This window comes from Haliotis cracherodii, unplaced genomic scaffold (genome assembly GCF_022045235.1).
Source record: "Haliotis cracherodii isolate W230 unplaced genomic scaffold, xgHalCrac1.p SCAF_10, whole genome shotgun sequence".
Classification (NCBI taxonomy): Eukaryota; Metazoa; Mollusca; class Gastropoda; order Lepetellida; family Haliotidae; genus Haliotis; species Haliotis cracherodii.
In genome coordinates, this window is record NW_027266265.1 from 48,595,209 (window position 1) to 48,612,877 (window position 17,669).

Below are 17,669 nucleotides of genomic sequence, written 5' to 3' on the forward strand. Positions count from 1 at the left end.
CTTTTGGGTTGAGTCCCAGGATTCGCCAGAGTGAGGCACCTAATCGCCAGCACACAAAGTCAGCGATCTAACCCAATGAAAACGTATGATAAACTTTAGGTCGAAATCAGAAAAGATGTTTAGTGCTTAAGTCCATCTCCAAACACACAGATGAGAATCAAACCAGTATACGACATTGTTGTGTTTGAATATCTCATGCCTAAATACCCATAAGAACTTTATTTGATTTTTGTTTCCATTTTGCCAAATAAAACAAAAAATATAAAATGTGTTTTCAAGTGTGTCAGTATAAAGCAAATCCAGAGAAATACCCTATTTTCATCCTGGTGATGATAAAACGATACCACTGAGATAATATTCCTATGATTCTGGAGATAATACCCACAATCCACTGAGATACCCTTTACATAACCCGTGACAAAACAGTGAGAAGTGTGGTGTTTTGCCCATGATAATACAAACAGGTTCTGTGCAAACCACCTACTCTGTAAACCATGAAGCATGTGTACATATATTACATAAGCCTATGTCTAGTAATGCTGGTTAAGAAAGCTTGGCACTGCAGAGACAATGAGAGTGAGACAGAGACAGATCCCTCCACCAAGTAACTGAACACAGCAAGGAGAGGCTATCAACACGGGGTCAGGTCGGTTCAGACAGACAGTTGGAGTCTCAGGCGCGAGAGGTGAATGTGACGTGAACTTGGCACATCTGAAAGTAAACACTAGCTTGTCTTTCCTCAGTCTGAGAGCTACACTGACATACCAATAGCAGTACTTCTTTGATATTTTTTTACCAACCCTTTGATATTTTTGGGGGGAAACAGGGCCTGGGATTTCATTGAAAAAAAGTAATTTATCCCAGAAAATGCTTGAAAAAAATAATAACGTTTCAGACGGATAAAAAAAAAAGAAGAAATTGTCGGCGACCAAAAATATTTAGGCTCATTGTTTTAATTAAAAATATTATGTTTTTGCAGGCTCCATACAAAATCCCAGCCCCTTCGAATGTCAAATGGTTGGACCCTTAACAAAAATCATGAAAAATAACAAAACATCAACTGCACCCTTTTTCCTTTCATGGTCTTCAGATTTAGGGTTGGTGAAAAAAAAATTTGTGTTTTGGACTCTTAACACCTAATCAGAAATAGAGTTGTAATATGTAAAATAGCTGATTTTAGGTTTTCTTAAAACTGTTTTTCTGATATTTGAACAAGAACAAATATTTCACCCACGTTTGATTTTTAAGGTAAACACATGGTTTAAAATCATACTAGTAACTTTCAAATTGCCAAATATGTCCTTGTATCTTGTCGTCTTCAGCAGCCATTGCCTACCCGGCCTGACCAGACACTGCCCTGAGGAAAGACAAGGCTAGTGAAGTCACCATCACAGATATGAACTCTCTGTGATGGAACTTGTGAAAAAAGAAAAACAAAAATAAAACAAACAAATGTAAAGCCACAATAGCTCTGACTCCTGACTCAAGTTGTTGTGTTGATTCTCAAGATGGGTCTGTGATGAAGACAGTGGCCGATGATGGTGCTGATATATTTGAACACATATCTGGTATTTGACGTTACTGACAGACTTTGATACATGACTGTGGGAATGTTTATATAGATTACTCAACAATCAACACATTACATGTCACACAAACAGAAGATAATAAAAGGTCAATTATTATTAGCATATAAATTAATCATGATTAATAACTTCAATATTTATTGATCAAGAGATGAAAATATATAAATTAACATTAAGAAAGCTTAAAAGGTAAGAACTATTTATGAAGCATATGAAAGGGTGAGTGAGTGAGTGAAATACAAGTCCTGCTCAATCATAGGCCCACATGGTGGTCGAGTCTCGCACATGGCAACCATGTACAGAATTCAAAGATGTAACATGTCACTAATATTTTATATTACGCAGGAGCTGTTTAAGCATTCCTTAATCATCAAACAGTGAATATTGCTTTAAGAAAAGATTGGACAAAAGCTTAATTTTGTTCAAAATTGGAACTTTCTTAAAAGTCCTTATTTTTATAAATTCAGGGGAATTATATTATTTTATTCAATGTTTTATAGTATGCAGGAGCTTCTTTAGCAATCTTTAATCATCCAATCAGTGAAAATTGCTTTAAAAAAGAATGGGGCAAAAAACATCCCACCACTTCAGAAATGATGCAGATACTCGCAGCAAGTCTATCACCCAACGGCTGATGCATACAGATTTTGAACAAGGTAACTAGTAAACTACATAATGGGTCTACCAGAGTGAGTTGGATTTTTATGCATTCTAAAATATTCAAGTAATATCATTGCAGGGGACGCCAAGAATGGGCTTTCCATGTGGGGAAGCAAACCCGAGACTTTTGTGTGACAGACCAACACTTTAATCACTTGGCTACCCTACAGCCCCAGCCTACAGCATACAATCACTGGTGGGGTCCTCACTTTAATAAATTAAAATATTTGATACAATGAGCATGTGACCAGACCATGTGACCTGACCATGTGACAAGACCATGTGACCAAACTCCGCAACCAGACCATGTGATTTGACCACGTGACCTGATGTGACCAGACCATGTGACCTGACCTGACCAGACCATGTGACCAGGCCATGTGACAGACCACGTGACCAGACCATGTGACCTGACCATGTGACCATGATTGAAGCCTGACCTGTCTACAGCTACATGAGCTACAACTTGAGTCAGGTGTCAGGAAAGCTAAACAGGCCCGAGGCCTGAAATTAAGGTGTGCCTTAACTATTTCCTCCAGGTCCCGCAACACAGAATGCAGGAGTTCATGTTCGAGGCGACCCAGCTCATACGCCCAGGCAGCGAACGATGGGAGGAACACATGAAGCGTGGCTTGTTGGACTTTCTCGGACGAGTCGCGCAACCCTATCTTTAGTAGTTCAGATCCCTGGAATAGAATGCAATGTTTCAGTTCAAGATAGTTCATAATGTTGTCACAAAGGTTTGGTAGAAAATAACATGGCCCATCCTCATTCACAAGGACATCAACAAATCAGTCTACTCAACATTATGAAGCAATTCACAAAAATTGAGAAATTCACCAAAACAAAATTGCGTGTGAAGACAATTTTGTTCCTTATCTCATTTAGAAATCAATCTTGACCTTGTCAAATAATCATACATTCTGCATGTGCTTGTTGTTTAACACCTCAGTCAGCAATATTCCAGTCTTTCATTGCAGACACTATGTATTATATAGCTGTAACTGTGTATGCCCAAAATCTAAAATCATGTAACAGAGGAAGTAACAATGGAAAATTGCTTTTTACAGGACCAATTTTCAAACTCAGTCTTGACAAGAATCTCATAGATAAGCTTGCAAAGTTTCATTCATGTATTTTCAGTAGTTTCTGAGAAAACTTGTCCCAATTGCCGACACTTTGCACTAAGTTGATAAGCATGGTGTAAAAACATTAATTTATGGCATCAATTTTCAAACTCAGTCTTGACAAGTATCTCTTATATAAGTCTGCAAACGTTGATTCATGTATTTTCAGTAGTTTCTGAGAAAACTTGTCCCAATTGCCGACACTTTGCACTAAGTTGATAAGCATGGTGTAAAAACATTAATTTATGGCATCAATTTTCAAACTCAGTCTTGACAAGTATCTCTTATATAAGTCTGCAAACGTTGATTCATGTATTTTCAGTAGTTTCTGAGAAAACTTGTCCCAATTGCCGACACTTTGCACTAAGTTGATAAGCATGGTGTAAAAACATTAATTTATGGCATCAATTTTCAAACTCAGTCTTGACAAGTATCTCTTATATAAGTCTGCAAACGTTGATTCATGTATTTTCAGTAGTTTCTGAGAAAACTTGTCCCAATTGGCGACACTTTGCACTAAGTTGATAAGCATGGTGTAAAAACATTAATTTATGGCATCAATTTTCAAACTCAGTCTTGACAAGTATCTCTTATATAAGTCTGCAAACGTAGATTCATGTATTTTCAGTAGTTTCTGAGAAAACTTGTCCCAATTGCCGACACTTTGCACTAAGTTGATAAGCATGGTGTAAAAACATTAATTTATGGCATCAATTTTCAAACTCAGTCTTGACAAGTATCTCTTATATAAGTCTGCAAACGTTGATTCATGTATTTTCAGTAGTTTCTGAGAAAACTTGTCCCTATTGCATGCACACAGTATGCACTAATTTGAAAAGCATGGCGCAAGGGCCACAACTCTGTAGAAATAGAATCTAAGTCATCAATTTTCGAACTCATTTAAAATCATGACCAGTAAAAACAGTGTGTAAATTTTCATTTCTCAAACTTAAACAGTTTGTCCCCTTTGAGAACCTGACAGACAGAAAGACAGAGGGAAGGACAGACGAACGGACGAACTCCCTTCCAATATCCCACCCCCACACACAGGATTAAATATAATATGCTATAACTTAAACTATAACCCTACCTGAGCAAACTTGTCAGTATCACAGATAAATCCCGTGAGAAGTCCAAGACTCTTGATCACAGCTTCCCTCACATCGTCATCCTTGTCGTCACGCAGCATTTGCGTCAGCATGGACATCAACAACGAGCTGCGGATTTCATGCTGCACAAATAAACGTGATTAGTAACGAGAAAACTGACAGACACTTTACTTACAGATTCAAAGATAAAACAATATGGAGCTACCGACCTGAATGTTTTTGCCAAAAATCCATAAACGTAAAAAAAGTGTAGCCCAGTATACATCTGCAACTTTGGTGGAATATAAGCAACCAAGCTAAAATTGCTTCTCCCATATCTCTTTGTCAGAATAAATGAACAGATTAACTTCAACTTCGACATAATGATTGTGAGTTTGTTTCTGAGCTTACCGAGAGGTATGAAGCCAGAGCTCCACAAGCTTCTGCCACTAGCAGTCGTCTCTCCACATACTTGTGGCTGATCTGAAACAAACACACCCCAATACAATGGCTTCATAAATATGTCCGTGCAAAGGATTCAACACTCTCCACAGTAATCATTGCATCTGACTTCCTGGGACTATTGTATTCAAGCCTCACATGGCTAAACGTACATCTATATTGCTCGTCCTTTTTGTATGCTTGTAACTATGAAAAAGTATATGGATGTGTTTGTTTGTAGTTTAACACCACAGTCTAATAATTACAGATATGTGAGGGTGGCCTGTAAATAATCAAGTCTGGATCAGACAAACAAACAAACAAACAAACAAACAAACAAATCTTACGAGCAGCATAGGCTGCTGGGGACCAATTCTAAACAAGAATCCCCACTGGGAAAAGTATATTGTGTTTGTTTGTTTGTTGTTTAATGCCGCACTAAGAAAAATTCCAGCTATATGACGTCAGTCTGTAAATAATCAAGTCTGGACTAAAAAATCCAGTGATTGATATCATGAGCATTGAGATACGATGAGAAACAATCAACCAAATCACCGAGTCTGACCACTCAAGCCATTTAGTCTCCTTTTAACGACAAGCACAGGTCGCTGGGGAACTATATTCTTCCCCAGAATCCTTTACTTTGACATGAGAAATATAAATGGTAGCCACCTAAAATGACATCGATAATTCATCATTCTTCCACATTGTACACTGATCTTGTAAACCATCTGAGAGTTATCTCCCCTACCTGCTCCCAGCATTGAGGCAATAGTTCTGTCTCCAGGCGTGTCGGACCCACGTGTTGAGCAAATGCTATACACCCTGTCAGGATGATTTGTCTGAAAGTACACACATTACAGTAGCAGATGTTGACAAGAGAAGCTGAAAATCAGATGTTAATTGAGAAGTCTAAAAATATCAAATTTTAGTCAAATACAGATGTAAAGTCACAAATAAGTTAAATTTAGTCATACCTAAATTCACTTTTAAGTAAAGTTTAGTCTACCGTAAAGTCACTGATAAGTTAAATTTAGTTATACGTAGAGTCACTAATAAGTTAAATTTAGTCAACGTAAATTCACTAATAAGTAAAAATTAGTCATACGTAAAGTCACTAATAAGTTAAATTTAGTCAAAGTAAATTCACTAATAAGTAAAATTAGTCATACGTAAAGTCACTAATAAGTTAAATTTAGTCAACGTAAATTCACTAAAAAGTAAAAATTAGTCCTACATAAAGTCACTAATAAATAAAATTTAGTCATACGTAAATCGACTAATAATTAAAATTAAGTCAAACGTAAAGTCACTAATAAGTTAAATTTAGTCATACGTAAATTCACTAATAAGTTAAAATTTAGTCATATGTAAATTCACTTTTAAGTAAAATTTAGTCATATGTAAAGTCACTAAAAAGTAAAAATTAGTCATACGTAAAGTCACTAATAAGTAAAATGTAGTCATACGTAAATTGACTAATAAGTAAAATTTAGTCATACGTAAAGTCACTAATAAGTTAAATTTAGTCATACGTAAAATCCCTAATAAGTTAAGTTCAGTACTTGGGGTGAGATAATGGTGTGTTAGATTCAGCTTTATCACAGCTTCATAACAAGGTTGTTTGATCTATTCTGGCCAGGCAGGCCTGTGGTGGACACAACAAACCAAGTTGTCAGGGTGCTAGGGCTTACATGGAATCCCCAATCAGTTTACTTTCGAAATGTACCCTGGGTACAAAACGATGCAGATTTTGTCGCCATATCGATTGTAACTAGACCATATCCAAGTGTACTCCAACTCTGGAAATGTCATGATAGTCTATGTAGTCCCTGTCAATTTTACGGCATTCAACAACGTGACATTTCCTGCTCTCACAAGACTTCCCCAAGAACTTTCTGTATGTTTAAATAGTATACCAACACTTTCTTGAGACGTGTTTGTTAGATAGATACTTGAGATTAAGTCCAGCATTGGACTAAAGAGTTATCTCCCCTAATGCTCCAAAGTGGGTTGACTGATGTCGTAAACATGGGTACATTTCAATGGTAAACCAATTGTGAGAAGCCCTATCGAAGGTACTAGGGCTCTCAAAGTCACATATCAGAGTTCATCTTCTCTAGAGGTGATGGGCAGCAAGCATCACGGAGGGTCATACTCCTTAAAATATCATCACAGTCCAGCCCTCAGAAATGATGCCTGTGGCGAAGGCCTCGTTAGGTCAAGTAACTTTTTTTTTTATTTATCTTGACTATTATACAGTGTAAGATGAGATGATTGAAAACATTGCGTAACTCTTCAATAAACCAACCTTTGTTCATCATCTGGCTTCTTGATGAGGTTAAAGAGAATGTTAAGAAGTCTGTCTCTCTCCTTCGAGTCTGAGTGCAACATGGCCGTGCACAGGATGAGTGGGATCAATTCCTGCAACACAAGTACACATCACTTACAAACAGACCTGGGCGGTCGGGTAGCACAGTGGTTAAAGTGTTAGCTCGTCACGCCGAAGACCCGGGTTAGATTCACAACATGGGTACAATGTGTGAAGCCCATTTCTGGTGTCCCCCAGCGTGATATTGCTGGAATATTGCTAAAAGCGGCTTAAAATCATACTCACTCACTCACTACAAACAGACCTGGGCCCGTTGCACAAAATAATCACTTTGACAATCGTAACTCCCATACTTTATCATAGATTTATGAATGTCATAGAGCTATGATCGCCTTGCGTGGGCCCCTGGCATGACAATGCTTCATTACTGAGAACAATATGGTATAGCATCATCCATTTTTCACGACATCACAAACTATTAACATCATCTGCACAAAAGACTGACTTCAATGAAGTTTCTCCGTAGCATCGTGAATTAACGTTTTTCAAATACAATGAGTATTATGCAGAATAACCTACTCACAATAAGGGTTAGAAAGACATTTGAAAGATTTTGACATGCACTTGGTGCATGTAGTGTTAATGCCAATCTAAACAATTCCCAAACCACAGTAGACAATTCGCTTCTCCATTCTTCTCAGCTTGGTACCAACGTACACAAGACAACCTGTCACGCCAGGCAGCGAGTGTTCTACCACAAACACAAAATCCAAAAGAGAATAAATAATGCTACATTATGGTACTGTTGGTGATATTTTATATACCGTATTCGACGTAATAAGTGCCCCGCTCTCATAGGCGCCCACGGTGATATTTCTTAATATATTGGCTAGTGAACAATCCCAATCAGCACCCCTTCCGATTGATCAATGTACAAAAGACTTATTTATTCTCGTATAATACGCACTCGTGTGTCATATGCATCCTTAATTATGGGCAATTAAATTCTGGAAAAATATACATGCTGTATAAAAACATTTCAGGCTCTCAGAATAAACCACGAAATTTATCTTTCAACTCTAATAAGGTGAGGTGAGGTGAAATTGGGTTTAACGTCGCGTCCAAGATTATTGCACTTATATAGCGACGTGCATGCATGTGTGTGTGTGTTTGTTGCTGCTTGTACTAGTCCAGACTGATGCTGATTTATAGTGCTAGCTCACTGAGATAACATGCCGCAGTTTTACATGAATACCCCACTCAGACAAAGTATACTGACTCCGAGCCGACCAGTCCTTGTTTTAGTCCCTTAATGCCAAGCACCAGACAGGGTAACAACAAGTACCATCTTTTAACATCTTTTGGTATGACGCGGCCGGGGATCGAACCCCGGACCTTCCGCTCTCCGGGCGGACGCTCTACCACAAGGCCACAGAGGTGGCTTATTCTAATAAGAGCCCCCTATTTCTAATTTTGACAGCGCCCTGGGCGCTTATTACGTCGAATACGGTACCTTTTGTTCGTGAGACCCATGACATCTACACCCAAAAGAGTTACAATGGAGGGTATATCTGTTTTCTGTGGCAGTCTTCCGTGGCAGAGATTAAAATATACAAATCGAGGCATTGAAAAATGAAGCTAAATAGTTTCAGAAAGGTGAAGGACCCATTTGTCCTTCTTTTCAACTGGGCGGTGAAAGTTCACTGGGTTCTCGAGACCTTCCATGGAGGTGTCTCAGATCTTTATGTAGTCAGTTACAGTATCTAAAAGATCTGATTTCAAAGAGATTGTGTATCATACTAAAGTGTGATCAAACTGTCCTCAACTCTCAGCATCCACTGTGACTGCTCAAACTCCATGTCAGTCAAGTCATCACAAAACCAAGTATGGACCTGAGTGCCTCACCTCTCTCTTGGCCAGGAGGACGTTGGGGACAATATGGGGGAGACACCGGCCCAACATGGATACCACTCCTTCCCCTTCACTCATCTTGGACATCTGTGAAACAGAGATATAGGATGAAAAAACTAAACAGATAAAGGAGAGGATTGAAATCTATTGAAAGATATTTACTAGGGCTAGGACGATACACCAACTGTTATATCTGATACATATCACGGTACCTTGCTCATGATCTCATACATATAATGATACTTGCATGTGCTTTTATCTGTGGTCCCTAAGCCATTTTTTCATGGACAGGATGGCCAAATACCTGGCACACTGACTATTTCACTACTAATTAGTGTTTGGGATAACAGTTATGACAGCAAACAGTGAAGGTAAGAATAAATATTTTTACTTAGAGTGCGACTGTGATCGATACTTGTGAGTGAGTGAGTGAGTATGGTTTTACGCGGCTTTTAGCAATATTCCAGCAATATCATGGAGGGGGACAACAAATGGGTTTCACACATTGTACCCATGTCGGGAAGCAAACCCAGGTCTTCAGTGTGATGTGCGAGCGTTTTAAACACTAGGCTACCAGACCGCCCCGATCGATACTTGTATCAAGAAGTAAAATATCGCGATGCATCGGTGTATCGTCCCACCACTAATCATTTATATATATCCGTGGGACTACAGATCCGGAACAAGAATACCCAGTCATAATTTAATACCTTGTCTCTTCCTGATCTGGGCACGGGTGGCCCAGTCGTTTAAGGCGCCGTGATTCGCTGTGCAGATTTGCTCCTTTGGGCACACCAGAAACCTATGATTGTGGGTTTGAATCCCGGTTCGCCATGATAATGTTTCTAGGTTTGTCAGCACCATACCCGTGCTCGTGGGTTTCACTGAAGTGGTAAACGTCTCAGACCTGCATCACTTCGGGCTTTCTTCCCACATTAAGCTGACACGCCGCGATATAACTGGAATACTGTTAAAAGCGGCGTTAAACCCAACTCACTCACTCACTCTTCCTGATCATTAAATGTCAGTCAATCAACCGAAACAATGTCGATGACATCTATTACGAAACTACTGATTGTGACCAAGACCCAGAAGCTGGTGTGAATCTTTAAAATGCTAAACTATAACAAAACAGGGTATTTTATAAACATGCCAACTAGGATCTCTAAGTGTGCCCTGTAGTCACTCTAAATATACTCTGTCTGTGCAATTACAATTTGAACAGTGTTGAAAACGAACCCTTGATAAAGAGTTTCTATGAATTTCATGACCTAGTACCTCAGCAACAATCCTATTGTCCCTGGAAACATGGAAAGCCAGATCCTGCAAAGCTTTCCTAAATGCCGGGGACATTTTCCTGTAAAACAAACACACGTGTCAAAGATAACCACTGTCATAATCTTGGCTGCAACAATCTACTTCAAAATTAAATGTTTGTTATGTTGAACACTGATGGTCCATCTTGCCTGGGAGAGTAAACCACCTCATACTCAAGGTATACCGGCGAGGAGACTCTACTCTACAGTTGTGGTCATTGAATGGTGTTAGTTTGGCCCTGTATGCATGGCATGAGTGGAGGTGGCCATCTACAATGTGTAACAATGGTAAGAAAGTCTAGTTGATGCAAATCCGGCCATGTAGAAAAGGAATAACATTTTGTTTGTTGTTTAACGCTGCACTCAGCAATATTTCAGCTATATGAGTGAGGTCTGTAAACAATCGAGTCTGGACCAGACAATCCAGTGATTGACATCATGAGCATCAATCCATGCAATTGGATACAATGACATGCATCAACCAAGTCAGCGAGCCTGACCACCCGATCCTCTTCCAGCAAGCATAGTCGCCTCTTCCGACAAGCATAGTTGCCTCTTATGACAAGCATGGTTGCTGAGGACCTATTCTAACTCGGATGTTCACGGGTAAATAGGAACAAGAACATTCAGAATGGTACCTCGGTACACATCCAGGTAGTTTTGTTTTTTTTAAATCCTGAAAATTAGCCAGGAATCTGGGGGACTATATGCATATATCGTAACTTCATGTATCACAAAAGTGACCCCGAACAAAATTAAATTCACAGAAGTCCACAAAAAATTCCTATCCCTGCTCAATGCAGAACCAATGCAATAACCCTGTAAGATTAGGAAGGTGTCCTTCACCTGTCTATCACATTCTCTGTGAGGGACGCATCTCCATCTTCTGACTGCTGACCAACCCCATCCACCCTATCACTGTAAGCAGCACAGTTATCTCCCCCTGAATGCACATCTCCATCAGTGTCCTCTCCTATATGGTTTTGCGTTATGGCAGACGCATCGAGATTCATAGAGTCTGATTGGCCAGACACATCTTCCCCATTAGGATCTGTGATTGGCTGAGAGTCGTCATGGCCGTCACTCATTGGCTGGCTATTATGTGTTGATGGACTGGTCTTGGTGGGCTCGACCTTGTGCCCTACTGGTGTGGAGTGATTCAACTGTGTGTTCTTCAGAGGTGACCTGACAACAAATGAATGAATGACATGCCAAGCATCTTTTCGTACAAGACACATAACTAAAGATCATTACTCAGACCAAAATATATTTGACTCACTTCTATGAGAAAGTTAAACACTGACTGTGAAGTGAGTGAGTGAGTGAGTGAGTTGGTTTTAACCCAACTTTGAACAGTATTCAAGTTATATCATGGCGTGTAAGCTCAGTGCGAGAGGAAAGCCCAATGTGATGTAGGTCTTAAGACATTTAACACTTTGGTGAAACCAACAAGCACAGGAATGGTGCCGACAAACCAAGAAACATAATCAGGGTTAACAGGGATTCAAACCCATGATCATAGGTTTCGGGCGTGCCCAAGGGAATCATTTCTGCACAGTTAATTGCCATCCGTGTCCATGACTGTGGGAGGACATCGGAGGCTGTTGGAGCAACTTACATCTTGAGGATACTGACTTGCTGGGACAGAACATCATTTTCTTGTGCAATAATCTGGACCTGGTCCTCAAGCTCGCAGATCTTGCTCTCCTGAACAAAACAAACATTATTGACATACAAAACATTGCAATACATCACAATACATTTCTGTGTTCTTCAGGGATTTGTTACGCAGGATGCATAAACATGATAAATGTTAACAATCCCTAACAATCCCCAATGTCCTCCTTACAATTTCTGATGTCCCCCTAACAATCCCCAATGTCTTCCTAACAATCCCAAATGTCCCCCTAACAATCCCCAATGTCCCCTAACAAGCCCCGATGTCCTCCTAACAATCCCAAAAGGCCTCCTAACAATCCCTAATGGCCTTCTAACAATCCCTGATGTCCTCCTTACAATCCCCAATGGCCTTCTAACAATCCCCAATGGCCTCCAAACAATCCCCAATGTCCTTCTTACAATCCCCAATGTCCTCCTAACAAACCCAAATGTCCTCCCTACAATCCCCAATGGCCTCGTAACAATCCCCAATGTCCTCCCAACAATCCCAAATGTCCCCCTAACAATCCACGATGTCCCCCTAACAATTCCCAATGTCCTCCTAACAATACCCAATGTCCTCCTAACACTCCCCAATGTCTTCCTAACAATCCCCGATGTCCTCCTAATAATCCCCAATGGCCTCCTAACAATCCCCAATGTCCCATCTAACAATCCCTGATGTCCCCCTAACAATCCCCAATGTCCTCCTAACAATACCTGATGTCCCCCCTAACAATACCCGATGTCCCCCTAACAATACCTGATGTCCCCCCCTCCCTCCACAACAATCCCCAATGTCCCCCGCCCACCAATCTCCGCTGCTCACCATCTGTTCCCGGATGAGCTGCCAGTCCTGCTGTCGCTCCTGGAAATCTTCATCCTCCAGGTCTGCCTCACAAGCCACTTCCTGCGTCTCCTTGGTTGGCATGATATGGTTGCCATAGTCACGGAACAAGTGCAGGAGATCTGGAGGTCGGGGTATGTTGAGGCCCACATCATCCCAGTCCTCGAAGTCCTGATACACATGGAAAACTGCTTTACATTTGTGGGGAAGACAGCCTTTGAAATTCATATTAGTCCGAAAACCACAAAACTTTACTAAGTAAAAATCCAGTGACTAGTAAGTAGCATTTGAGGACACTAATTCTGAACTAGTTCTCAATGCTTCAACAAAATTGGAACTGAATAAAACTGATACAACATGAAAACATAGTAAACGTTTAAGCAGGACAAGCTAGGAACTTGGAATACTGGTGATATAAGGTTTCCACTATTCTTACAAAACTATTTCTAAGACTGGGAGGTTAAGGTTATTGCATGATCTGGTAACAGCAAACATGCTACACCATGTGGCAGCAGTTGGTGAAGGTAATTGTGTGTGGAGCATGTGGACCAGGACGTTGTTCCACCAACGTTAATATATTGTTCATGAACATTCATATTCACATTAGCAGCTGTATTAACACCAGTCGTATGATTGTTCTCTGTACACCACACTTGCTACAGTTCCCTGAACACAAGCTACAGCTTCCTGAAGACCACTGATGCTACAGTTCCCTGAACACCACACTTGCTACAGTTCCCTGAACACTTGCTACAGTTCCCTGAACACCACTAATGCTACAGTTCCCCAAACACTAGCTACAGTTTCCTGAACACCACTAATGCTACAGTTTCCTGAACACTAGCTAGTTTCCTGAACACCACACATGCTACAGTTCCCTGAACACCACACATGCTACAGTTCCTGAACACTAGCTACAGTTTCCTGAACACCACACATGCTACAGTTCCTAGAACACCATACATACTACAGTTCCTGAACACCAGCTACAGTTTCCTGAACACCACACCTGCTACAGTTCCTGAACACCACACATGCTACAGTTCCTGAACACTAGCTACAGTTTCCTGAACACCACACATGCTACAGTTCCTGAACACCACACATGCTACAGTTCCTGAACACTAGCTACAGTTTCCTGAACACCACACATGCTACAGTTCCTAGAACACCACACATGCTACAGTTCCTAAACACTAGCTACAGTTTCCTGAACACCACACATGCTACAGTTCCCTGAACACCACACATGCTACAGTTTCCTGAACACAAAACACACAAGATCACCCTGACTTACTTGCTCCTCATTCTCTTCTGAGAAAGTGACCGATGTGATTTTGTTGTCATTGAGCAGGAGGTACTCGTTCACGAGGAAGTTGAGTGCTCGCTGTTCGAGAGGCTTGATGCTGTCTTCCACACATATGCCACCTGCAAGGTGCTTCTCTGTGTCCGGGGAGACAATCTCATTTTCTGAAACAAGGCAACACATTCAGTACCCATCTAAAACAAAGACATATTGTTCAAATTTAAAGTGATTATGTTCGTTTCGTTCTTCCAAAATTCAGAACATCAAAGGCAAGAAGTAAAGTCTATTTGATGTTGCTGATAAGTGAAAAACTTTAGAGGAAATGGTGCAAGAAATCATCCCTTGTCAGTTATGAAGCTGCCAAAGAAACAAAAAGAAACAGCATTATTATTTAGACAAAAAATTTTGTTTTGTTGTTGTTAACATCCAAACTATTTCTCTTGACAACTAGAAACATTTCATGAAATAGAATGGCCCCAAGTTCATTTGTCTTGAATGAATATCCCAAAGGCCTCTTTACTGAAGAAAAAAAATGGACTACAGGTAAAAGGTTATATTAGTGAGTGCAGCATCTACTTACCTGCTTCCCTTGTCAGAGTAGCTCGTAGGGATTTTATTGTCTCCTGTGCCTTTCGCAATTCAAATTCTAAAACTTAAAACAGGTAAAACAATATTAATATTAGTAAATGATTTATTATAGAATTATTCAATTTATATATATAATGAATATATATACACAACTACAGTAGTTGAAGGAATCGTAATCCGGGCAATCATGTGATTCAAACGCATGATCAGCAGATCCTGTTACAACTAAGGCACATAACTCTGTACATAAATTGCAATGCATTAGACCATTTGGTCCATCATGAACCTACATTCACCAGCTTTTATATAAATTTATTCATCTACTGAGATCAATGTTAGGAAGAAATGATTAACCAGTTTCCTCAATCTTTCTGATTACATTCTTCCAACGTCAACGTACCAGCCACTCTCTCATCAACTTGTCTTTCCCCATCATCAGAGTAGCGGGCAAAGTCCAGGGAATCAAAGGTCTGTACACTTGAAGTCCGAGCTGTAACACACGGAACATGGTTACATAACACAGCCATTACATCACACACACAACAGTGTACATGTATTTGTATAATGTGCCCTGTCTACTGTCAGTATCTGGTGCTTGGTGAGATTTGAGTAGTCTGTCTTACAGACCCTGATACAAATATATATCAAATACAGCCCATGCAAGCCTATAATATTTGGCAAGTCTAGATCAATGCAGTGTCTGAAAATGAAGAGAGTCACTGGGCTCCTTTTTATTATATTTTTATTAAGATAACTGAACAACTGTTTTTTTCTGTACGATATGTTCATTTCAGAGACTAGATGTTAGTCTAAGATTTGAGATGTGTCATTGCTGATAAGTAAGGTGTCATGGTACCCACTAATCTGATCCAAAATTTAATGTTTTCCTTATGTTTCATCATATTTACATCACATGAAAAGATGATGTAGTCTGTGGGTAATTTCGAGAAATAAATGAGTTGTGAGTTTAGAAGAGTTGAATTAGACACAGACATTTGTCTGCTTGTCCACAGATTAATGAAAATTTGGTTAGGATTATTTGTTTTCTCCAAAAATCAAAACTACTGATCCAAAATAATCTGCGGACAAATTGAAGTAATTCATGGTGTCTACCCCGGCCTGTGAAATGAATTCCTTATAATGTATCCAAGGTATTAGCAGATGTAACAAATAGGTACAAATCAAATAACTTCATTTATGAACTGTTGAAAATCATGTGATCATTTGAGTGTCATTAAAACCTCTTGTAATAACAGTAGTTATCAAGCATGTTAAAAAATGACAAATTGATAACATAAAAACATAAACACACTTTTAAATTGTGAAGTCAAATCACATACGTCAGACATATTCTTAATAATTCTTTACACAATATTCACATGCACCTAACATTAAATTCAAGTTCATTTCATGTATACAGATTGAATATTATTGGTTTGGGCTTTTCATGATCTTATTTGACACAGGTCAATGTGCAAAAGATCACCACTGATGTAGACCACTGTAGAAATCTTGTGTAGAACAGAAACATTCAGAATTTATTGTTATACACATATTCAGTACTTGTATTCATACTTCAGAAAGACAATAGTACAATACCTAGTGTCTTAGTCAATTACGTTATACAACACAAAATGGTAAACACTAGACTTAACAGGTGAGACTTTCAAAAAGACTTCCAGATTTCCTACACTGAAGTAAACATGTTAAGAGGAATCTGCAAGTTTCAAATTTCCAGGGATATGCCATGCATTGCAATAAAAATAGTTTGTACTACTTGAAAATCAAATGATAGCTAATTTCTGCCACTGATAGACACTTAACTTAACATGATGTCAAGAAGCACTTTAATCAACATAAGGTTACAATAAACATGGGACTGTAATTTCTCCATGAGATTGAATAAAATATTGAATAGTTTTATTCAATTTTGGATCTTGTTGACGAGGAAACAATAAAGCAATTGGTAAACAATATGTTATTTGTAAAAAATGGAAAAATAATTGTAGCCCTGACTAGCTTATTAAATCAAATATTTGGATTTGACAGCAACACTGTACTTTATTGTTGTGATACTAATTCAACATAAATGGAAAAATGGCAATGTTCATTACCTTACAGTAGTTTTAAGATATTCAAAATAACGCCACAGGACAGCATATTACATGACACTTCTGGAACTTAATTCATCTAAAGCTGACATACAACTGTAGATCTACTTCCAATTCATTTATTATTTTTTAGAAAGTCTGGTATTTTGCACACACATATTCAGAAATTGAAGATAGTTATTTTCATCCCTCAAATCTGTCAAAAGTGTCAATTAACGTAGATCTATTTCTGGAATGACAGGACTCATCCGAAGTCTAATTAGACACTAACTGCCTTGGCTGGGTGAGTTAGCATGCTAATTGTAGTCGTAATTATCCGTTCTCTTGTGAGAGACAATTATCTCAAACGGATTTACTGACATAACAGACACACTTGAATAAACGTCAACTGCGCTTACGTAATGTCGGCGAGGGCGTGTCCTCTTTTGTTCTTTCAAAGTTGCCAGGATTTGAGAAGTAGTCTCTCAATCTAGGAAGCTCTCTTCCTGATTCCACAAGCTCAGTGTGTAACTCGAGAGCTGTCAAAATGTAATTGTCCTTTAAAAGTTTAGTGGCAATCGCATCCCAGGACACTTCTGTTGACTCTGGAGTTACATGCACTTCAGAGATTGCAGGCTCTTCAGTGCTAGTGTTTTGTATCTCAGATTCAATATAATCAGTTTCTTCGAAAGGATTCAGGCTCTCCGCCATTTTGTAG

General features: G+C 39.2%; 1 protein-coding gene across 2 annotated transcripts in view; it reads right to left on the minus strand.

Annotated features, from left to right (window-relative positions):
- The window catches only part of LOC139454470 (RAB11-binding protein RELCH homolog), a 190,794-nt gene extending 173,132 nt beyond the window's left edge, over nucleotides 1-17,662 (minus strand). Inside the window, exons 1-14 of one of the 2 annotated variants that reach the window (XM_071236194.1) lie at nucleotides 17,371-17,662; nucleotides 15,262-15,351; nucleotides 14,854-14,925; nucleotides 14,265-14,437; nucleotides 12,950-13,138; nucleotides 12,080-12,168; nucleotides 11,308-11,646; nucleotides 10,424-10,502; nucleotides 9,140-9,232; nucleotides 7,214-7,326; nucleotides 5,654-5,744; nucleotides 4,873-4,944; nucleotides 4,464-4,604; nucleotides 2,774-2,932 (exon numbers count right to left, since the gene is read on the minus strand). In XM_071236194.1, the coding sequence (XP_071092295.1) occupies nucleotides 2,774-2,932; nucleotides 4,464-4,604; nucleotides 4,873-4,944; nucleotides 5,654-5,744; nucleotides 7,214-7,326; nucleotides 9,140-9,232; nucleotides 10,424-10,502; nucleotides 11,308-11,646; nucleotides 12,080-12,168; nucleotides 12,950-13,138; nucleotides 14,265-14,437; nucleotides 14,854-14,925; nucleotides 15,262-15,351; nucleotides 17,371-17,662 (1,992 nt within the window). Of the gene's footprint in view, nucleotides 1-2,767; nucleotides 2,933-4,463; nucleotides 4,605-4,872; nucleotides 4,945-5,653; nucleotides 5,745-7,213; nucleotides 7,327-9,139; nucleotides 9,233-10,423; nucleotides 10,503-11,307; nucleotides 11,647-12,079; nucleotides 12,169-12,949; nucleotides 13,139-14,264; nucleotides 14,438-14,853; nucleotides 14,926-15,261; nucleotides 15,352-17,370 lie in introns of both variants that reach the window. The other variant, XM_071236193.1, reaches the window with a different exon arrangement.
- Nucleotides 17,663-17,669: the final 7 nt, after the last annotated feature.